Raw genomic sequence first — 24638 nt, forward strand, 5'->3', positions numbered from 1 at the left:
TCCTTTAACAGTTACCATACATGAACCGGTTCATTCTTGCAAGCATAATGCCAGCGCTCACTAATTGCTACGCGGTAGTGTAGTAGTTTAATTAACACACTGTTTTTTAACTAAAACCATAATGTGAAGCCTAACCCTGACCATAGCAGCCCTTGATCTTCTACTGCCCTTTGCTTTATTAGAGCAAAGTGTTGAGAACATTCTAGTTCCTAAAGCTTTGTCCTATTGCAATCCTCGATACAGATGTCTACACTCACCTATACACACACACACACTAATCTATTTGCTTTGTTTATTTCTCTCTTGTTAGTTCAATTTCATTCACTTAAACCTACTCTTATTGGAATTGGATTTTGATTATACTGATTACCATTCTTGTGTACCTTGTGTTCCTGTTTCCGTGTGCACTAACAGTTGGTATCTAACTTAGTTGTCTCGCTCGGTGTCTTTCCGTTTCTTTCTCACATACAAATGATCATATTTCTTTTTAAATCTCGCTTCCTTCCTTTCCTTGCTCTGTTTTTCCATTTACAAGCTACACTTCACTCAAGCTAAAAACACTGAGTGAAGTGTTCTTCGAATTCTTGCTATTTATTGTGAGTCAGCGGCCAGCAACCAAGCTGTTGTGGCATTACCTTTATTGTGCGACTGACATGTCATGACACGATGGCAGCGCACACTCTCAATTACACACATATACATCCCATAGCGTGTGACATGTCATTAACGCCACCATTAGCAGTGCAATAACGACCTAACAGATACGCACAAATCAGACTGCTATGGTCAAACACTTCCCACACCTCCCAGATGACACCCGTACTTTCAGTTCCCGCCTGAGCCACAGGGGCCTTGCACCTTCTAATGAAGAGACCAAAATAGGTGTAACAAATGTCATCCATTCTTGATCTCATTCTACTTCTGCCCAGAGGACAGCAGTCCGGGTTGGACAGGACATGACGAGACATGACACAACACCATGCACTTGAGAAGAGGTCTTGTCACTGAGAAGTGTAGCTCTAAGCAGTGAGGTATTTCTCATCCATAATCAAGGAGCCAAAACTGACTAGACTGGGAGACACGGCTTATCCTTGGTTATGACACTGGCATATTTCTTTGGCATTGGGATTAAACTGACTTTTATTAAAGCGTAAAAGTAAATGTGGGAATAATTTTAATCGTTATTATTACCCAATATTGTGAACACAATTATTTAACAAAATGACAGATTGTAGGTTACTTAAAATATGTGTCCTTGAAAAAGTAGATTTGTTTGTACTTTTTGATTTCTAACGTCATCGAAAAAACTAATAAAAGTGGATTAAACTAAACATGCCACAGCCTGGCAGGGAGTGAATCTGGAAAGACAAAAACAAGACCGTCGTCATAAAATGTGTCAGAATAATAGGTTTTTTTTAAAAATCATGATTACCTTGTTTTAATAATCACTGGAGACCAAAATTGTAATTAAAATTAAAGTTTGATTAACTGAACAGCCCAACGTGACACATGAAGCCCAAGGCACCTGTCGAAATGTGCAGCTGACTAGCACTACTTTGGGGGGTGTTTTTTTAATGTTACCACGGTTTTTCTTTTGTGTTCAAAATTACCAAATCAGTCATAACTGTTTATAGATATAAATCTGCTATCTAAAATTTAAATTTACTAAAAGAAATTATGAATGATGCCGTTAGAGCTTTTCATCAAGTGTCACATTTGTTTTTAAAAAATCAAGATCAAGATTTGCAGGATTGTTGTCATCGCTGGAGAACTAAATTTTAAATCAAACAGATATGATTTATAATTTTTTCTTTTACTATTGTAAATACAAAAGGAGACATGCTGTGCTGTTTGTCGCAGAGCTCTGGTAAGTGGTACAAAACAGCATCTGTAGTGTTCAAAGATTCAAAAGAATTTCCCAAATATGGGATAAATAAAGTACCACTGTCTGTCTCTCTCGTTCTCCCTCTTCTCTGCTTATGTATATATAAACTGCTTCATCATTTTCACAACAGATGTGCAGCCTTTAAAATGTGGAAGAAAAAATGGTAAAACCTTCTCCAAATATAAAAAAAATGCCAATTACTGCACTGAGCTGCCCGTCGTAGGATCCAGGTCCACAGAGCAGACAAAAATTCATCTCTCAGTCAAGGGTATATTTAACTGCAGGTAACCACAGCAACAACAAGTCTGCTTTATGCTATGGTACCTTCACCTGAAAAATAGATTTACAGGGTTTAAGTTAAAAAAAAAGATGACTTTTTAGCAGGTCACAGAATTTCCAAGGCAAACCTTGATCGGAACAGGAAGATTTTTGCTTTATTTATACATTTGTCATCTCGGTTGCCTAGAACGGCGAGGTGGCGAAATGTGTTCCATGAGCCAAATCAAGGTTGAAATCCTACATTTCTTTACTCTGCACCAGCTGTGTAATGTTTTAAACCTTGGTTTCACCTCGGGCAGCCCAGGGTAAGCAAACAAAGGATATTATTCATGTGATCATGGGGGAAAAACAAACCAAAAAAGAATGCTTCCACTGAGATTCTCACATCAGGAGCAATATATCATCATATACAAAATAATCAAAAGAAAGACCACAAAAGATTTTGGAATTTTTTGCCTCATCTATTGTTCCACTATACAAGAAAAACCAGGGGGACATATTACAAAGCAACCTAAGCAGGATTTGTTTGTGTTAGCTGGCTTGACAAAACCGCAGTCAGAGATAACAGGTTTCACAAAGGTGGTTAGCAACTTTCTTTGTTAACACAGTCTTTCTACTTAACGCTCTGTGTGTGCTCACATAAAAAGGTGTCACGGACCCAGCTCTGGAGGACTCGGGGTCCGTGAGCAGTTTTGACTCACCTCCCGTTGATATTGTTGTTATTATTATTTTGGTGATGTGTGTGTTTTTCTGCACTGTGCTGTGTTAGTCTGTGTCCCACTCATATGTATAGGCAGGGTATGGGTGTGTATGTCTGCGGGTGTGGCTGGAGGATGGAGCTCAGCCACCTGCAGGCCTGAGGGGTGTGGCCCTGCGGAAGGACTGGCCACACCTGAAGTTCATGCCACACCTGTTGGTGATCAGGGCTCGTCGGGGGAGCTACTTAGGGGAGAGTTGGAGCTCCCACCGGCGCGGGATCATTAAGCTAAGAGCCCAAGTCAGTGTGTAGCATTAGGAAGTGCGGATCGTGTGTGTGTGTGTGTGTGCGCGCGGGTTCAGTGTTAACGACTGCTTCTGTATTGTCCTGCAGGTGAAACGAGGGACCAGAAGGGCAGCACGCACAGGGTGTGCAGTAACACAACAGCGGGGAGCACGAGCACGAGCACAGACGTCGGAGGGAAGCACGCACATGGGGTTCGAGGGAGCAACGGGGAGTTATTGTGTTTACAGCTTTCCACTGTAAATAAAGAGCACTGTTTGCATCGCAGAGTCTGCGTTTTGGGTCCTCCTTTCCCCACATCCCCACGGTCTGCCCTCCAGACCGTGACAAAAGGAGGTGTTTGACGTGACTTTTCTTCTGCACAGAGTAGATCAATTAAGCACTGCCTGCTCCAATCACAGCCATAATTGAGGTGAGAGAGATTATAAAAAATAAGAGTAACATGTAGCTTTAACACTGTTGATATGAGAATAGGAAAGAGAGAAGAAGAAAGAAGAAGAAAAGGATAACTGTGTCGTTGTGAATTTTTGAGTAGTGCTGAAAATAAATATATTTTAAAAAATGAATGGATGAATATTAATATTTTTATTTTCATGCTCAGTGTTTCTAATGTGACAGCTGGACATTAGACCTCTGTAACTTTAAATGTGATCAGTTAACACGAAAGGGTACTCGGTACCTTCGGATACTTTATTAGTTGCTCTGTCGTCTGATAAAGGAGACGCAGAAATCGCTTCAGTTTGTTACCAGATGAAAGTGAAATGAATTGTATTGATTAAACAGGGGATAAATAGCCTGCAAATATAAGTCAATCATCAAGTCGATCAATTTTCTAAACTGTGTTCTAGTAGCTTTGACTTCAGCAGTGTAAAAGAGACTTAGCAGTAGAATAGGGCCAGGCATAAAAAGCTTTATACATTTTCTACATCACTAAATGAATACATGCAAATTCCAGCGACAATGTGAAGCACAGTTTGCGCTGTTGTAACTTTACAGCTGGGCTTTATTCGGTCGAGTTACCAAGGCGTGGCTTAACAAATTGCATATATGAATTGCGCCCTTTCAGCAGATGATCTATATCACGCTTACTGGAATCAGTTTAAAATGTGGCACTTCAAGCTGATTTTAAGCTCAAACTCTGAATATTACCTTCTCTAGACTAATTATGGGTTCAGCATAAGTTAACATGGTCAGGTTAAAAAGAGACACCTTCATGCCACTGTGGATGACTGAGAATTACACAGTCATGCTTCATGACACTGAAAACTCTAACTTTACGCTCAACATACACTGTAGTTCCAGAAGTATTCCTTCACCCATCCAAATCATTGAAGTTCTGTGTTTCAATCACTATAAAATCAAGCACATAGACGTGCAGACAGCTTTTACAAACATTTGTGAAAGAATGGGTCCCTCTCAGCAGCTTGGCGAATTCCTCTGTGGTACTGTGATTGGATGCCACCTATGCAACAAGTCCAGTTGTGAAATTTTCTCTCTACTGAATATTCACACAGTCAACTGTTCATGTTATTATAACAAAGTGGAAGCAACTGGAAAAGACACTAACTCAGCCACAAAGTGGTAGGCCACAGAAAAACACATAGCGGGGTCAGCAGACGCCGAGGCACACACTGCACAGAGGTCACCAACTTCCGGCAGAGTCAGTTGCTACAGATGTCCAAATTGCATGTGGCCTTCAAGATTAGCTCAAGAACAACGCGTAGAGATCTTTATGGAATGGGTTTCCATGACAGAGCACCTAAATCCAACCCTTACATCAAGCACAATGAAAAACTTTGGATGCTGTGGTGTAAAGCATGCCGCCGTTGGACTCTAGAGCCGTGAAGATGTATTCTTTGGAGCAACAAATCATGCTTCTCCATCTGGGAATCCAATGGACGAGTCTGGGTTTAAATAGATTGCTGGGGGATCAGGAGGTAGAGCAGCTCATCTATTATCTCTATCAGAAGGCTGGTCGTTCAATTCCTGGCCGGTCTAGTCTGCATGCCTTGGGCAAGATACTGAACCCCTAGTTGCTCTCAATACATTCATTCAAATATGAATGTTATGATGATAGAAAGCTCTTAAATCTAGAATGTGTGTGTGAATGGTTGACTGAGACATGTTGATGTAAGTCCTTCGAGTGCTCAAGTAGAGTACAAAAGCACGATTTAAGAATTGATCCATTAATCTTGAGCAAGTGTGATACCATGATAGGATTCCACCGGTTCATCTGTTGTTACTTAGGCTTCTTTACTGAAACTTATAATTCCCAAGATTTTTATGCATTGTAATCCCATGACATATGGGAAGCCTACCTCTACATGCTGCAAAATCAGCTGCAAACCCAATCTTTGCACAGCCCTCCTCACCCACCTTTCTGTTACTTGAGCAAGGACAGGGGGAACGTCAAAACATATATGGACATGTATAATGTAAGAAATGTGGCCTATATCTTTGCACGCAAAACACATTTAAATTCTGTCGCGGGGGAACGTGTTTAATTACAGCCTAGGAAGCAACTGACTCCACTGAGAGCGAGCGAGAAAAAAAACACTTGATAACAGTGACATTTACAATCTGCCTCATTTATCAAAAGCTGCCAAAGCAGAGTCAAAGAGGGTCATTACATAGTAAACATAGATTAACTCAACTCTCACAAAACCCACACAAAATTGTCTGATAAATGATTTTTATTCTAAGAAAATTGCAAATGTCAGCATGCATTTCCCTGGACTCTGTCAATTAATAGTGTTGTTTGTTACCCAATATTTGTGTGTGCCCGTGTGTCTGCGAATAAAAGCCTGCGCCGGTGCTAAATAGCTGCCACAATCAGCATGCATTTCCCCAGCCTCTCCCTGTTATTTGTCTCATTTGTTACCCTGTGTTTTCATGTGCTGTGCATGCACCTGTGTGAACATCATTCCTAATAGCGAAGCACTTTTACTTTTATAGCACGGGGGAGGATTTGACAAAACTAAGCCGAGGTGCATTTTGGTTTTGTGTAGATGATGTCGAAGAGTGAATTCCAAGGGCACATCGGGTTCTGATAGGCCCGCACTTACTCCCAAAACAACTCATAATCCCTTTCAATCTTTCACAAACACGGTTTATGTGCACAAATTCGTAATGCGGGGAAAAGTGTTTAAACCAGATCCCTTTAATATATACGCAAGTCTGTGTGCCAAATGCTGGACCAGATGCTACTTTGAGTTGTAAACCCCTTTAAAGACATCCTTGCATGTTTAGGGGCCACATATACAAACCCAGATGAGCAGTTTCCTGTCTAAAAGAGCGAATGTGGGGATGGGGTGAGTGGGGCGCATTGAGGATCGGAGGAGTGGAGTGGAGTCGGCCCCAGGATATTCTTCAGCAACTCTGCTGCTCTATTGCTGCAGCTACGGGATGCTTTTGAGTGTCAGCAGCTGGCAGAGGCACAGAATGCCAGGGAGAAGACAAAGATAAAGAGGGATCGGAAGAAGAGGGGAGGGATTGTATTTAATCTCACCGCCATTTATTTTTAATAGCATGCAGCTGCTTTGTTCTCTCTTTGATCATCAGCAGTACAGGTTGACAGTAACTCGGTGGAATGCACGAACACACAGACAAGCATGCGTGCATGAATATACACAAAGAAGAATACAAAACTTGCATTCTCTATTTTGCTTTACTTTAATTTTGTGGAAATTCGTACTTGTTTACACTATTTTTTTTTACTCTTCTGTGTCCCCGGTGCAGAACAGCTATGCTATTGGTCCACGAAGGGACCACAAACAAATGGGCATTCCTTCTGAGAGGCATGGTGCCACCGACTGCTGCAAGTGATAAGCACCACTAAGTAAGGAATATGTGGTAGGTACAATCTGCTACCCTAATTCAAATCACCACTGTGTAAGAGTCACAGCCAAGAAGAAGACAAAGGAGTAAAGCATCATAAATGAGAACACCGACTGGCTTCCTACTGGGGATCACAGTTGAAAGTTGTTGGAAGCCTTGCTTTAAGGACTAGAGGCACCTCTACTTGTAATCACACATCAGATGGAAGAGACAAATATATTGCTTCTTCAACCGTGTACCCACGGGATGTTTATCTGAAAGGGAAATGCTACTACTGTGCAGCTAAACATGTTCACAAGCCACTGAGGGTGCTATAAACTAGTTTGTCACTGTAGAGGGAACTTCTTAAAGTTGAATTAGTATTTAGGGCCTGAACATGGCAAGTAGGAAAATGAAAAAAATATATAATTTGGGTCCAAATGTGGATCTGCAACAAATCGTTGGGGGCTGAGTTCCAACAGCAATGCCCATCATGAGTTTGACACTGCTAAAATCGGTGGACAGCTCACTCTGAATGGAAAGAGGCCTTTAGGGGATGTTTGTGTGGCCGAGTAAATACACACCTAAGCCGAGGAGCGATTTGAAATAGTCACACTTTCATCACGTAAGACTTTACACAGGTTCCTTTGATCTTTTCATGGAGGATTCTGCAAACACAGTCACACAGAAGAATGCTCTCTCCAGAGGGTTAGGATGAGTCCCTGAATCCTGCTGAAGAGGACATATTATGAGAGGTTGCTGCTGCTGCTTTTCTCACAGATATTTGGAAGTCTCCCCAAAGAATGGAGAGGACAGAGAAAACAAAAGAAGCCTCTCTAGCATAAAGCTTCTTCCCAGCCACCTCACAGTGGGTTTTCCTTGCCATTCGGTCTTGAATACAGACAGCGGAGGTAATCGTGCCAGGATACGAGTGGCAGAGTTTGGCCAGAGTTTTTGGACAAGGCATTCCTTGGCCACTGTAGTGATTTGTCAAATCAAAGTCAATGGAGAAAAGGGAATGCAAAATGAGGGAAAAATGGCCACACAGGATATATAGTGCAGCTCTTCAGATTTCAGTGGCCTCATTCTGGTAATATAGGCACACGCGTGCACATTTGACCATATCTCTGAAAACGAGAGGCCAGACCTATAGAACCCACATAGCTGGCAAAGCCTGTGTGCAGTCTAAAATGAAGTCACACCCCATGAGCTTGGTCTCAAATCCATAGAGGGGGCCTGAACATAACACAAAAGTGTGATATGACCACTAAAGCAACAATACAGGGCCAGCAAGGGTGAAAGAAATGGGGAGAAAGTGAATGTGAGTGAAAGAGCAGACATGAAAGGTGTGACAGAAAAGCAAAGAAGGACATCAAAGAAAGTGAGAAAAAAAGTGAGAGACAGAAAGAGAGAGCAACAGATACACAATTGAGAAGGGACAGTAGATGATGTTGAGTGTTGTCCAGGCAGTGAGGTAGATAGGTGGGTGGTGGATTCTCTCTGTGACACTGATTTCAAGCCCTGGGGGTAAAACAGCAGAGGAGAATGTAGAAGGGCCCATTTAGATCCATCTGAAAGGAAAGGCCACAGCTTCTAGAGACTGCAGTGGCTGTGCTAATGCCTGCTGTCTCGAGGTGGACCTGCAGGGATGACACACCCCTGGGATGCGCTAAATAGGAGCCGCGGAAAGGACTTGGAGAGAGACAAAGAGATGTACTATGAGTTGAAAGATCAGAGAGACAGTGAGGTGAATACAACAAAGAGAAAGTGCAGTAGGAGAGTATGGGGAAGTGTGCCTCTGCACATCGCTCAGAGTGATGTTTTACACTTTTGTCATATTTTTATATCTGTCGTGGGTTCAATTTGGAAGCGATTCAAACTGCTAACAAACCAGCTGAAAAAAACAAGACAGGGAAATGAAACTTGTCACAGTTTTATGTATAAAATAAATCCAGCCAATGCGTCTCTCGTATTCGGCTTTTATGGGAGTCAGATTTGCGCCTTATTGGGATCACTCGTGTTTTCAAATGCATGGCTTTGTGGTGTTAAGTAGTGAACACTTGTAATGAGCTTTCCAGGCTGCTGCATGTTATGTTGAGAAAAAGACTGTGTTATTTGGCTGTGCTTATCCAAGCAGACTAGGTAATAAGTGTGTAATGGGGAAACAGTGGAGTTGATATCCAATGAAAGTGGGGGGTCTGTTGGAAGACACAACTGAGCCCGCTTTATCAGGATCTCCAAAGAGCCATTTCAGACAGCTAGTTTTCAAACACTAGAAATAAACTGAAATGAAAAAGGGCTGCACAAATCTGCAGTATGTTTGGACTGACATAGGATCAAAAAAACCCAGAAAAAAATCAAGGATTTCAGCCACATGCAGGAACATATTGCACAATTCATCTTTCAACCAGATAAACAGACCAAATTCCTAAATGCTTCATTCAGCCGCCCATGAATGAACGTTAGCTGACTGATTACCTCTTAGCAAGGCAGAGGTCATTTTGTTCTGTTGTAGTGATGGGATTTCCGGCTCTTTTTAGAGATCCGGCTCTTTCGGTTCGGCTCACTAAAAAGAGCCGGCTCTTTCGGCTCCGAACCGGCTCTTCAGGTTGTTTTGTTGCTTTAATTAATTTATTATTAACAATAATATAAAATTATGCACAAAAGGAATTACTAACGTAAAAACAAGTGGTTTTATTTATATATGTTTATATATAAATATATGCGGTGGCCCCTAGAGACAAAACACGTACAAACTCCAAAACACATTTCTAGCATGAACTGAACTTCCAAAGCAGAGCTACTAGATCACTTAAATTACACAATTGAAAGCATGTGTGTATTGTTTGTATATTTATACACAGGCACTCATATATATATTCAAATAATTTAAAAAAAAGTTCATTTACCTGTTATTACCACACACCAAATCCGGTCGTTGGTACTTGCTGGCTTGTGTAGCCACAAGATAACAAAGGCTCAACACTGCGCCCCAGCATCCTGGAGCACTTCTGTTGTCTTTTGTACGTGTTTTGAGTTTTTATGTGCTTCTGAGTTTTTATATGCTTCTGAGTTTTTACGTGCTTCGGAGTTTGTACGTGTTTTTACGTGTTTTTGGAGTTTTTACGTGTTTTGGAGTTTGTACGTGTTTTTACGTGTTTTGGAGTTTGTACATGCTTCAGAGTTCGTACGTGATTTGAAGTTTGTATGTGCTTTGTCTCTAGGGGCCACCGTAAATATACTTTTATTTATTCACTCCACATAAAATGTAATAAATAAATCATATAATACAAAAATCAACTATTCACATTTCAAGTTTTAACTATTTAAATTTTCAGCTTTTTCCTTTCACAAATTTAAAGTGAAAAGAACACAAAACACTGCAAACCACAACACAATTAAATATAAATTATAATATGAAAACTAAAAGAACATGCATATTCTCTGTCATATGGACCTGCATGAATAAACTTTCTCAATCCTTTATCATCTGCAACCGAAAATAGTTGTGGATGATTACTATACCTTTCTAATGTTGTTGTCCCTGCCTCTCTTTCTCTCTCTCTCTGGCTCTGTTCCTGTGCTACTGAGTGTAACTACCGCCCCTCCCCCCTCTGCCCAGCGTAAAGCACAAGGCTCGCGTGCAGAGTGAAGCGGGGAAAAAAGTGCGAGAGAGAGGCTGAGAGAAAAAAAAAAAAAAAAAAAAAAACCCACGTGACGGCTCGCGATAAGGAGCCGGCTCGCGTCGTTCACGTCAAAGAGCCGGCTCTAAGAGCCATTTCGTTCGCGAACGACCCATCACTATTCTGTTGCTATTTCAAATGAATGATACCTTGCAAGTCACATGAGGTGATAATCTCTCAATATCGTTGAGTTATTTCTTTAATTATAGGAAACAGCAGTCAGTGAACACAACTCAACATGCTGTATAGTTCAAACATTAATGTGAAATGCAGAAAGCAGATGAACTTTTGTGATAAATTTTTCATTTGATATGTATGCAGATGTATCTTATACTACGTCTGTCAAGGTTCTTAGTCATCCAGGTCATCGTAGTCAAAGGAGATTGCAAAGAAAAGCGTCTGGACTTCTTTAAGTTACTTGAAGACGTTTCACCTCTCATCCGAGAAGCTTCTTCAGTTCTAAGGTCAAATGGTGGGGAGTCCCAGATTTAAACCTAGTGGGAGTATCCCCCCGCAGAGGGACAAAAGGACCCCCTGATGATCCTCTAATCGCCTGAGCCAAGGTGTGAAACTGGGTGTGGGTCCCAATCAGCCAGAGTTTCGGGTGAGCTCATTGTGAAACCTGGCCCCACCTTATCATGCGATAAGGTCAGATGGCCCAGGATGTGAGTAGGCGTTAAGGCGTCTGGGGAGTCCATAGTGGACCACAGACCTCATCACAGCCACAGACCAAACAGCCACTTCACAAGTGCATGGCACAACATAGAAGAGCCACCTCCACAGGATAAGACTTTGCATGCCACCTGCATCTTAAGGACAAAGGTCACTCTTTCGAGGATGCCAATGTTCACATTTTGGACAGAGAGGACAGATGGTTTGAAAGAGGAGTGAAAGAAGCCATCTATGTCCACTGTGAGCGACCATCTTTGAACAGAGGCGGTGGTTTACGACACCAACTGTCTGCCATCTATAATCCAGTTTTGAGTTCCCTCCCCAGACGCCTTAATGCCCACTCACATCCTGGGCCATCTGACCTCAGGAATTCGCATGATAAGGTGGGGCCAGGTTTCACAATGAGCTCACCCGAAACTCTGGCTGATTGGGACCCACACCCAGTTTCACACCTCGGCTCAGGCGATTAGAGGATCATCAGGGGGTCCTTTTGTCCCTCTGTGGGGGGATACTCCCACTAGGTTTAAATCTGGGACTCCCCACCATTTGACCTTAGAACTGTAGAAGCTTCTCGGATGAGAGGTGAAACGTCTTCAAGTAACTTAAAGAAGTCCAGACGCTTTTCTTTGCAAGCTCCTTTGACTATCTTATACTACCTTTAAAAAATTAATACTACAAAATCCAGAGAAAAATCTCATCGTTGCTGATTTCCAAAGCACACTGCAAATATGCTTCCAAAACCAGATGCTGTTTTTAGTTTAATTTACAGCGCTGAGCAAAAGTCATGAACTGCTCCGGAAAATCTTTCAAGTTTTTTGAACTTTTTTATTTGGACACGTCATCTGATCAATCTAATGCTTGGCCTAAGATGACTCCGCTATTATAAATATGCTAAAGGTATGCTAAATTACACGAGAACTGAAAACCAGTGACAACAGGTCTCATGGAATGATGCATCTGAATGAGAAATTTATTCTTCAAATTATTCTCAATGTGTACAGAGCAGGTCAGGAGATCCATTATGGTTTGAGGCTGCATTCAAGCCTCAAGTGTTCAGGATCTTGTCAAAACTGATAAAATTACGAAAGAAGAAAAGTACCATCAGATATCGATCCACCATGCAGTAGCATCTGGAAAGCCTCTGATTGGTGATGGCTTTATTTTTCAGCATGGCCAAGATCCCAAACACACTGCCAATTGAGTATAAGCATGTCTGGCTAGAAAAACACCCAGTGGAACACTAACAGTCATGGACTGACCTCCCCAGACCCCAGACCTCATTATTGAACATTATCAATATTATTGAAGCAGTAAGGGATCATCATGAGAGGGATTGGAACAAAAGGCAGCTAAAATCCAAATCCATTCATGAATACTTCTTACAAAAACTACAAGAAATCTTGCCTGAGAAAGTTCAGGCTATGTTGAAGAAGAAAGGTGGTTATACCAAATACAGACTTCAAAGCTTCTTATAATTGTGAAAACTCTGTTTTTTCCATATATACAGTATTTCCATGTATTCATTTACATGTAAAGGAACAAGACAGTAAAAACCATTATTTGATTATTAGTTATTCTACAAGACAATATAAACTGAGTCTGCATTTACCTTTAAACTACTGGTATATATTCAAAAAACTTGCACATCACATATCACATGCACATCTGAGCTCAGTGGGTGCCCTATTCCCACCTGTGCTCGACTCAAGCTTTGCTTTCTTACACATGACTCTAATGACAGCTGTAAGGGTGAGTCAATATGCATTAGCACACGACAGAACTGCAAATTGGTTTGTGTTACACAGAACCATTAAAGCAAAAATAAAAATGTGAGAAAATCTTTAGATGACCTCAGAACGTCTTGACAACACAAAATAGAAAAATGCCAGGATGGCTTACCTACTCGATCACAGCTGATTGTATTTTTCGTGTGATTTTATCAGCTATTAATCAATAATACTACAAATCAGTTTCAGATATCAAACTGTTCCTCCTTGGGTTTATTTAGGTTTTTTTCTTTTTAGAAAATCAATAGAACAAAAAGTCAATATTCTGAGTCTACCAGCTACTATCTGTAAGGAAAATAAAGTATCTCGCTTCTTTCTATCTTACCGCTAAAGTACTTGATAACGACAAAATATGAACACATTGTTTCCATCCCTCGTTATCTCACATACTAGTTATAAAAATATCTAGTTGGAGGATCATGGAAACTCTGTCTGCTGCTTCTTTCGCTCTATCTTTCTCACACTCAACTCCTTCTCTTTCTCCATCCTTCCAGCACCATGCCTCCTCCCGTAGTGTCACAGTCCATATGGTGCTGCAACACTGTTGGTCTCCTGTGGCCACACTTCCCACGATGCATCTGCGGCTCTGGGCTTTCGAGGGAGCCGATAGGCTGAGAGGACTTTGGTATCGACCAGCTATTGCCTGGTGTGAGGTCAGCTCAGTGCAGCATTGGAGTGTGTCCGAATCTACACACACCACTGCTTCCAGTCTTTCATCCATTCTGCCAATCAATCCTCCATTTTCTGCTGTTACCTTTGCCTCAGAAGAAGTATGTTCTTCTGTTGTATTCCTTTCTTCCAAAACCTTTCTCCCCTGTGAGTGTGCCATTGCACATTTTCTTCTTTAAACTACTGCCCGATTGATCCATTTCTCAAATTTCTTGAGACCACATGCAGTTAGAAGCTGCTACCGTAGCTTTACACCTTTTCTTTAAAGCTTTAATGACGATATTCTATTTGCAAAAAACCACCAAGGATTCTTCAACATACTATACACATTTATTTATGCATTTGTTTGACGGAGGTGGGGGGGATTTTGTTTTTTATCTATCGTAGGCATTGTAGTGTTGTATTACTCTGAGCTGGCTTCCTCCTCTGTCTGTGTCCATGCAGAGAAAACAGAGCTTAGTAGAGATCAATCCCATTGAGTCTGACTCCTTTCACTAGCCAAGGATCAATACTGCCTGTTTCATGTCCCCCTGCAATACACGTACACACGCACACACAAATTCACACATACACATACACACACAGTTTAAAGACATGGGCTACGAAGGCTGACCCACCCCTTTAAAAATGACCTATCGGCCTATCGGCTAGCTTGCTCACTGGGGGATACAGAAGTTCATTATGACAGCCTTGCCAGTGTTAAAGGTCTGCTTTGGTCCTCCTCCGCAAAGTGCAGGATCTGATTACATTAACAGCTTGCTAACAGAAGCAAAAAACGCATAGTGGCTAAAAGTAACGTACAGCTGGAAGCCTTTTTCACATGCAACAACGTGGCCGTTCACAATGTGATAGAATTTTTTTTTTACGTAATGCTGGATCACAGAAAAGGAGTGGAAAGGCTTTTGAAATCTATGACTGCGCTAGGTTCACCCACCTGTGCTGGACAGAACAATACTGGAGTTACGCAGGCATCAGAAATAATTGTTCAGATTTTGACAGGGAAATGTTACCCCCAAGAGCTTTGAGTTTCGCTTTTTAATCTCAATTAGTAGTCGTCATCTCCTATTACCCTGGATGCATATTGCCTGCAAAAAAAACCCAAACTCTCTTTTATGCTTAATACAAAGCTGTATTTTATGCAGGTAAATTATGCATAATGCAAAATGTTATTCCAAAAAATCATATGACACTTTGGGAAATGTGTTATTGCTCTTTTGCTGAATGAATCTGAACCTTTGCTTCATTGCCCTAAAATATTTAAGGCAACGAAGGTACAAATAGAAAAACAAAGAGATGCTATATCACAGAAATGTCAAACTCATTTTACATCATGGGCTACATACGACTTTGATGTTAAGTAGGCCGGACCAGTGACCATTATAAATGTGTAAAATTACAGAAAAAGTTCTGTTAGTTCATCATTCCTTGCCTACTGAACTACCAGAACTGCAATAAAATATACATTTTTAATAAATTCACAGACAATGCCCCTTTTAGTAGAAAGTAGAAAAACAAGAACTTTTCTGTCATTTAATCTGTTACTTGATTACTTTAGTGTAGTATGAATGGCAATTGAGGAGGGTCCTTTATTGAGTGGAAAAGCTGTAAACCAGTGCGCCTGATTGGAGTCTTTGTGAGGCCGATTCTGGTCCCTGGCCTTATGTTTGACAGCCCTGCTATAGCTGTTTATTGTGTTGCATTTGCTCAGTGTATATGCAATGTGCAAAAATAAGACATAATTCAATACACCTTCTTAGCCAACAGCATGTTATTTTTATATCATTATTTTTATCTGAATACATAAATAAGCCTCTTAGGTCTCGTTAGGTGGATTTCTAACCTTTGGGCAAATAAGCAAAAAAGCAAATAAGTGTGTTTCCCAAAACAGATGTCCTTTGAGGTCATAAAGGTACATGATTTTCTCAGTAATGTCTTGAGTCCAGCATAGAGTGGGTGCATAAATATATATATGTACAGGGGATTTTAGGGCAAACTGACCTTGCCTAGAATACTCATCAGCTTCATGGTGAACCAGGTCCGTCACACACCCGCCGTAGTGCAGCCTCTGCTCATGGTCGAAGGCCTTGAGCGTTTCACTCGAGCTGTAGGACTTCTGGGTAGGCACACGACACTCATCGGCGTCCAGGGAGGAGGTGTTATACTGGGAGTCTTTGGAGCAGCGGCCCCTGGTCAGTGAGCGATTTCTGCGGTCCTTCAGATCCATGCTGATGTTGTGTGGGGGGGGGTTGAATGCAGCGAGAAGAAGACAGAGTAGACGGAGGAGAAGGCAGTGACGGGAGAGGAAGGGCTCTCCTAAGGGCCTCCCTAATGTCAGTCTCCACTTCAGTCACCTGGAAAACAGAGACAGGAAGAGGAAGAGATGGAGAGATGGGAAAAGACAGAGACAGGTCTAAAATTAATGGATGCACTGCTGTGACTCACTCTCGCCTCGCACTCCCAGCAGAATATACAGACAAAGTAAGACAGGAGCAAACAGCATGAGTGGACATGAGTAGCCAGGCAAATATAAAACACATTAGAGTATTGATGCAGGATAAGTAAGGCTATTGTAGGTACCATTAGGATTTCCACAGATTAACTTGTTAATTTGTGTGATTAAGGTGAACTAAAAAGGAAAGAGTCACACCGCTCCTCCAGTCACTTACTGCAACTGTAACTTGATAGCAGGGCAATAAAACCCCCAAGTCCCCATTGTTTCTCTTCCTTTCTACTTTTACTCTCTGACCCCTCTCATGTCTTTGATGGTTCTCTTTTAATTAGTAACAGCAGCCACAACACAAAGTCTTCCAGCAAACTTTACCGAGCAAGCAACAAGAGCAACAAGGCAAGTTCTCAACTCCGCAAGGAAAACAAACCGCTTTTTCTTCAACCTGTACACACACACACACACACACACACACACACACACACACACACACGCACACACACACACACACACACACACGAAACCACAACTCTTCTGAGCCTGGCTCATCATAACCAGACCAAGGGAGCACTGCCAGCTCGTGGAGCTGCGCACCAAGGACTTTCCTTCTCTTTCATGCACTAGTAATTTCCCATACACAGGTATCCCAGTGAAATTGTGCACAGCTAAGCTTTGCTTTTATTAATGTACATAAACTGGTTTTGTTCACTGAGATGTGTTATTATGTATCCTACAGTCAAAGCTCGCATTTCAGATTTTGTTTTGTTTTCATCTAAAACATGTGTTCACGTGGTGCACATTGAACATACGGAGGCATATCACATAATCTTCCTGGTGCATGCTCGCCCTCCCTCACATACACAAAGCTCCCTTTTAGTTCTTTAGGTGGGTACATTTAGTAAAACTGTATATTACCTTTATAAATACACACTAATTCCTTTATTACTGCACAGGAGTGAATGCTGCCAACCTCTGCTATTAAAAACTCCCAAGTCCTTAAATATATAGTTTATTGCACTTTAGGAAAGCGATGAATCAGACGATATAAATTTCCAGTCTTTTTTATTAAACTTAAATATTAACTGAATGAAAAAATGTGCAATCCATCACTAAAGAGAATTATTTGGTGCAGATGTTTTCCTTCAGTCTAAGGTGGCTCCTCTAATTTGCTTCCCTTCCTTTTTTCAGAGCATCCCTGTTGCGCTTACGCTTTGCAGGGCGAAACAGAGCTGTTAGCACTGTGGTCCACAGAGACAGTCAGCCATTGACCGCGCTGATGAAAAATGGTCAGACGGCATTTAAATCTATTAGAACAGAGAGGGACTCAAATGCGGTCATCCTAAACCAATGCTGGCGGAGGTATGCACACAACGAAAGTGGACAAGTGCAGGTGCATTATCGAGACTAAAAAGAAATAATAATAAAAGAAGATGCAAAAGGCAAGAAAGAAAGAAAGAAAAGCAACAGGAAGGATGGAAGAAGAGGAGAAATGACTTGAGGGCATTGCTAGTCTCTCCCTCATTATCAGAGTGGGAATGAATCCGGCTCCCTTAGAGGCTTTGAGGGATAATCAAACACACCCAAACACAGATACACGCAAACAGAACATCGCTAACACACATATTCAGTCCAGCGATACCTGAGACAACAGAGTCTCCTAAACTTGACATAAACTGTAAAACAGCCTGTAAGGCAACTAAACATTTGTATTATGACACTGCGTCTATGATACGATAATGACGCTAATAAAGCTTGATGCAAGTTTTGCAGCCTTGTGGAATGCATTACGCTGGCGTCCAAGGATCAAAGTACAATGATATGACAACAACCAAACAGCCAGCTGTAATTGACAGGCACCCTTCCTCCAGCTATAGCTACTATGGGATATTTATGGTAATGAACCCATGGTTCCATTACTTGAGGCTGAAAAAAGTCCGATCCACCCACAGAATTACAGCGTTGCATTGCATTTGCACCAAAAATACTGTTCAGTCTTAATAGTTTTTATCAATATGAGAGCAGACAAGGGCATCTCTAAAGGACAGGCATCATTTCTTTTTTGAATATGTGATGTAATTAATTACATGCAGGAGCAGAGGAAGAATTAGAAGAGAGAGGAGAAGGAGAGACAAGTATACAGAATGTGAGTCAATCTATTCAATGAGGGCTCATTTTAAAATGCTTAGAAGGTAGTATTGAAAAGTGCCCTGCTATGTCCATTGATTAACAGTAGGTATTAAGTCTCATAAAGAGCTCATTATGCTTGGGCATCCATCACACAGGCTATTAGGAGTTCGACCTTAATGTGTTTGTACCTTGAATGGAGGGCGAGGAAATAGAGAGCGATACTGGCTCAGAAAATGTGGGGACATTCAGACTGGGGTTAAAGAAATAATGGCCCAACGAGTCTCCGTGTGGAGCTGTGGGTGTGCACAGGTGGGTGACAAATTAAAGGAAAAAACAAAACCAGAAAGTACCCCATTGATCTTTAAAGTGAAGAGCTCTTGTGTATGCTCCTGGGCATTCTGCTGGAATGGTTTAGGTCTACTTGACAGACGTGTGACCACAAACGAATACAGCGGTACTCTGTGCGATCAGATTTATCCCACCCCTTCACATCTCTATCCTCACGGGAGTGGTCTCTTCCAGGGTGACAATGCCACCATCTATAGGGCATGACGGGTCACTGAATGGTTTGAAATGTATAAAACGGATGTGAATCATATGCCATGGCCTTTGCAGTCGCACAGCTCTAAACTTGATCGAGTATGGTAGATTCCGGACTGACAGCTCAGTCCGCTGCCATCGTTAAAAACGTCAAATGAGGGAATATCTGTGGTGTACTGTAGAGTTTCTGAGCCAGTGCAATGGCACATTAATGCTGGTCTACCAGCATATACTGAGCCAAAAATATAGGCAAAAGTTGGTCACTTTACATCAGATGAAAACTTGGATGTCAAATCGGCTGAGAAAACAGAATTACACTAATGATGCAGACTGTACTGTCTGTACAGTTGAGCTTCACTGTACAGAATAAACTGCGAATATGAACACTCATCTGTCGTAAGTGGAAAATTTCCCTTTAGTCATCCAAAGGTCTAAGCTTTAGGCGTGAGCCTTACACACTGAGTTGTGATGTCATAAACTGGATTTTGTGATTTTACTTTTTAATGGAAAAAAATAGTAGAAGCAGAAGAGAAGACACACAATAGCGGGCTGATGGATAGACTGGAGGAAGCTAAGGGAAACAACCTTGAGATCTGGAACACATTATCAATCACATCCCATCCAGCCAGGTGTTTCCTCAAGGTCACTGAAGCACATACAGGCAAACTTTTCTTAGTTAATTACTCCAGCGACAATAGTCCAACCCCCCAGATCGTCACAACGAGGCAGATCATCTCATTTATCAGAAGTACAATGACTTACTGTCATTCTGACTGTTCGCATACCACAACTCCATGGTACGCTAGCACGTATGTGCATGCATATTTAAGTGCAGACACCCACACAGACTCAGCAGACAGACAAACACACGCATAAATGCAAAACTATAGAAAGACGTGCGCGAGCCTGCAAAACAGCCGCGTCTCCTTGACAGGCAAGAAAGCGTGGTTAGATGAAGGAGAAAAGAGACATGCATGCAACCGTGAAGTGACCATGAAATCCAGGCAGAATGAGAAATGTAATTGGAAGATGACAGGGAGGGCGGGGAATTCATTTTGGAAATTACAGAGGTGAAGTTTGGTGCAGATAATGGCCTTTTCTCTGCAAATAACAGCTTTGAAGGGGGAAAAAAAGAAATATGGAGCGCACAATGTAAATCCACTGTAACTAGAAATCACACCCAGTTAATAGGATGTTAATGACATCAGTGGATTAGCAAGTATCAAACAAGACGGTTTTGTGTTCAACCTTAACAACCTCCTAAAGAACAAAAACCAAATATCAAGGAAAGCAAAGTAACAGACAATGAAGATTCAGTTCTTATGGATCAAAATGAGGCTTCATTTTCTTCACCTGGCACAATCGAAACACAAGTGACATATTAAGTCGTGAACAAATCCCAATTCTCCCTTCCTGTTTTCTCGCAAACTATTCTATCAAACTAGCAGAATATGGGGGTGGGAGGTTAAAGTGAATAAGACCTACTAATCAGTGGGCAAATTGGTGCATTTGTGCCTTGAAATTGCCACAGGTATTGTTCCATCGTGACACAAATCTGCCTCAGGAAACCATTACCGAGATATCCAGCTCTGGGAACATGCTGGATACATTTGACCGGACTCAGACCTCAATCCTTTGCTCTGTTTTCTGATGATTACAGGTAGACTGGCACGATCGCCGAAAACAATTAGCTGCAAATCTTCCATCCAGCCACTGCTCACATTTATCATACAAATAAGCACGGAGGCGATGTGTGAGCGCTAGTATAGATGCTGTTTAGGGCCATCACACTGTGGGAGGCTTCCTGACCAGATGACTCCTACTGCAGCCAACCAGGAGGTTACAAATAGGGCATGTTCACTCTGCTGACTTCTTCTTACAAGACACCAGAAATAGCTGTTGTTGTTCTTAGCTCTAAGAGTTGTGCACTTGCATTATTGAGAATATTATAAGTCTCAATAATTGTTCATATCAGAAAATACAGAAAAGTACATGTCCTATTTTTGTTTTGTTAGATGAGATGCTTAAACGGGTTTTCAAGAAATAGAACACTAAAGTAGTGCTACATTATAATATTACCTGTAACTTACACTTCTATATAGTATGTTGAACCTGTTAAATGTATTTACAGCTGTTTTATCCATAGTAAAACTTCATTTACTCCATTTCTCGTTTAACTAAAACCATGTAATTACATCACATCCAATTTTATGCATGAGGATTTGATTCTGTTATATAGCTTTTCTTTTGTTCTGTGAAGGTTTAATATTTTTATGCTTCTTTAAAGCATCAAACATAAGAATAATTATTACTGTTTTTTGTTACTCCTTCAATGTACTTTTTAATCTTTTATATCCTATAAGCATCTCATCTGATCTTATCTAGTCTTATCTTTATTTTAGCTTCTTATCATTGCATTAGAGGAGCCTGTAACACAGCCATTACCTGGCTCATTTAATTCAATTGTAACCACACCAAAAGCAGCAATCAGCCAACAAGACTGGCAGCTAAAAGCCTGATAAAACACAGCATGGAGCCTTTCCATCAGAAAATTTATCCACTCTTCCAGCACTCTTTGTCAACAGGAGATGAAGTTGTTCATTTGGTGTCTTTTTCTTTCCCCGTCTCTCTCTCCCTCTCATGATCTCTTTCTCTCTCTATCGCTCGCTCTTGTGTTTTTTTGTGGGGGATTTTTTTGTGGGTTTTTAAAAATTTGAATGGAATTTGTATAGCAAAAGATGGCCTATTGAAAACCTGGCCCTGTTATCACAAAAGACAAAATTGTGGCTATAAAGCGTTTGGCTTCAATTTTCTGCTGTTTTTGTGCCGCTGCTCAAATTAAGTTGTTTACGCAGTTTGTTCACAAAGACAAAGAGAGGAAGACACGGAGTGACTGAGAAAAAACAAAAGAGGAGGCAAGAAGAGAGCTGAGTACAGAGAGGTTGTGAGAGAATAAAGACGGAAAACAAATCCTTGAATGAAACTCATACTCAATTATACATCGCCACAAAGCCTCTGTGCATCTTGACTTCAGGAGTGAACATCCAAGTCAAAGTCCAAATATGCTTTAAATGGAAATACTATATGCACAGTTCATCAAAGCATTCAATTACATGTTCAGATTTAAAAGCAGCGTGTACTTGACATCCGATGTGTAGGTGTAAATCCTTATTATCCTAACATATAATTTGTTCTTTTCACTGTAAAATCTTTTCTTTTCTGTGCTGAATACAAGTAAAGGTGAATCATAGTAATTAGTTTTTAGAATGTGTAGTAATAAAAAAAAATCACTTAATTTCTTATTTTATATATCAGAATTCGAGTTTCATTTACAGATAACAAGTTAATGTTGTAAAAATAAACGCGTGTTTCTGTGTCAAAGGCTAATAGGAGCTTCAGCAGATAAATATTCCTGTATTTATACAATTTTATCAGTGCACTGCGACCTCCATTATTCGTCGTACAACTCACACTATGAGCTCTGCACTGCGCCCCGACGGAGAGGCTCCTCACCACGAACAGCCATTAATCATGTCTTCGATCTCGGGTGGCTTTGAATATTCACACAAAAAGGTGTGTAGACTCACACGTACAGTATACACACAAGGCAAACGGATGGACGCATGCTTGGATGGCTCCAGTTCAACTGGAAACTACAACTCCATTTTGGATCCAAGGTGCTTTGCGAGCCAGCAGCTGAGGGGTGCAGGACAGGAAACATCTCATCCCTCGCTCTCTCTCTTCCACAAACCTCGCATCATTACCTCCAACACCTCTTTGAGCCAAATAGGTAAAAATCACTTGCTTATTATGAGTGATCAGTCGTTGTATTCACTGGTTCTGTCATTATTTGTTTGTGTTGTTGACAAACCACACAAACTTAGTGAAAAAGAAAATTGCTTCCATTGTAGAAAATTGCAACACAGATGCAAAAAATACAATAATAATAAATAAGATATTGACACTGAAATGCCAACACAGTCTCATTGCAGTTCAAAAGCACAACGTATTCGGTTTGTTCAAGGGCAAGAATTTTTTTTTCTCTTTTTAATTTTATTTACTAACAACAAACAAAAAAGGTATTGCTGCTAAAATACCAAGACGTTGCACGTCTTATGGCAGTTCAAAACATAGTGACCAAATTTTAGCTGTTCATCAGCATTAATGGAGGTGAATTATAGTCAAGTGCTTTCAGTTTTAAAGAGCAGCGTTAGTTAGTGGCATCATAGGATTTTCATCTACAGAGACAACTCTTTAATAACTACATAGCTTGGCAGACTGTCAGTCTGTTGACTAGCCGGTACTGAATTCCAGTTAGCCAGACTAGTTAAGGAAGTGAACACTTGTTTGCTAGCGTTAGCAGGCTAACACATTGATCTATCACCCTTCAGTATATCTTTCTTCAAAATAAAATGCTACTGCTTCATCTACCTCCACGCTGGTCAAGTAAGGTACATGACATGACTGTTATATCCAGATCTTCAGATCGTTTTAGGCTTAAGCGCTATTAGCTATTTCACCTGGTACTTTGCTAAGCTAATGGCTTAGCTGCAGCGCACGCTACAAGCCTTTCAGTTCACTTGTTTATAGGGTTGCCAACCGTCCCTTAAAATACGGAATCGTCCCGTATTTAGAAAAAAAAGTACACGTCCCGTATTGAGCTAATAAGGGACGCACTTTGTCCCGTAATACAGTGAGAATCAAAAGTAGTCTATAAATGTTAATGGAATTAACGCTTTGTTTGAAAACATAATTCCCAGCCTCTCTCCTGCTTTGTGACCAATGAGCTGACAGCACACTTATGACAATTCGAGTATGACAATTCAGATTACCGCTCATCTCATTGGTCGAGGAAAGGTCGCTTACGGAGAAAATACCGGAAGACAACAGGTGACCACAACAAGAAGCATGGCCAACAGGGAAACAAACGCCGACACTGCGGTGCAAGTCTCGGACGACAGTACACCTAAAGCTGGGCAGACACTGTGCGATTTTTTCAGTCGCGATATTCAGCTCCTGCTCAAACTGCACGATTGACTCGCAGGGGTTAGAAGTTCATAGGTCACGATGCAGGTCTCACACTATACCGCCCGATGCTCTGATGCGACCTGAGAGCTCACCCTGTGCGTCCATAAAATGAAGGTTATAACAGAAAATCTGTCGCTCTCTCTCTCTGTCTCTCACTCACACAGACACACCACCACCATCAACTTTGCTAAATTGCTAATGAAAAACATTGATCAGGCAGCTGTGATTGAGCAGCAGTGTAAATCCAACTATTTTCACGGTTGTTGTGGTCGTGATCATTTTGTGATGCCACATCGAAAAGGCTCGGATGAGCTTTCCAAAGTTCTACAAGTTGTGCCTCCATCGCTTGTGTCCAGATCACACGCTGCACTGCCGTGCTGCGCCGTCTTTTTCACCGACGTTTACGTGTTTGCGCGTGAGCAGTGTGAGCGGCTGTGGTGAGATCCTCACGAGCGATTGATGATCGGGAGCTGGTCGTGAGGTGTTAATTGCTTCTCGTTACCCCACGTATACTACACGACGCACGATGAAGGCCAAAATCGGTCCGATCACCAAAACGGTCGCACGACTCAAAAATCGTCTCAAAATGGGCCAAAAATCGCACAGTGTAAGCCCAGCATTAGAGCAGCAATGTTTGTTCGCCTCAGAGAAAGGGAAGAATGGGAAAAGGAAAACACCTGGCTGGAAAAAGTTACTATGGGCATGT

The 24638-nt window shown here is 41.3% G+C and overlaps 1 protein-coding gene across 3 annotated transcripts in view; it reads right to left on the reverse strand.

Annotated features, from left to right (window-relative positions):
- Positions 1-24638, reverse strand: part of LOC146717338 (teneurin-2-like) — an 86458-nt gene that overhangs the window by 11673 nt on the left and 50147 nt on the right. For 2 of the 3 annotated variants that reach the window (XM_085474651.1, XM_085474669.1), the window contains exon 2: positions 15790-16142. In XM_085474651.1, coding sequence (XP_085330777.1) covers positions 15790-16015 — 226 coding nt within the window. In that variant the 5' untranslated portion in view covers positions 16016-16142. Of the gene's footprint in view, positions 1-15789; positions 16143-23335; positions 24264-24638 lie in introns of those variants that run through there. The other variant, XM_085474659.1, reaches the window with a different exon arrangement.

Source organism: Copadichromis virginalis, linkage group LG2 (genome assembly GCF_057382275.1).
Source record: "Copadichromis virginalis isolate Kocher_CV1m ecotype Utaka linkage group LG2, C_Virginalis_male_GT1.1, whole genome shotgun sequence".
In the NCBI taxonomy this organism is placed as follows: Eukaryota; Metazoa; Chordata; class Actinopteri; order Cichliformes; family Cichlidae; genus Copadichromis; species Copadichromis virginalis.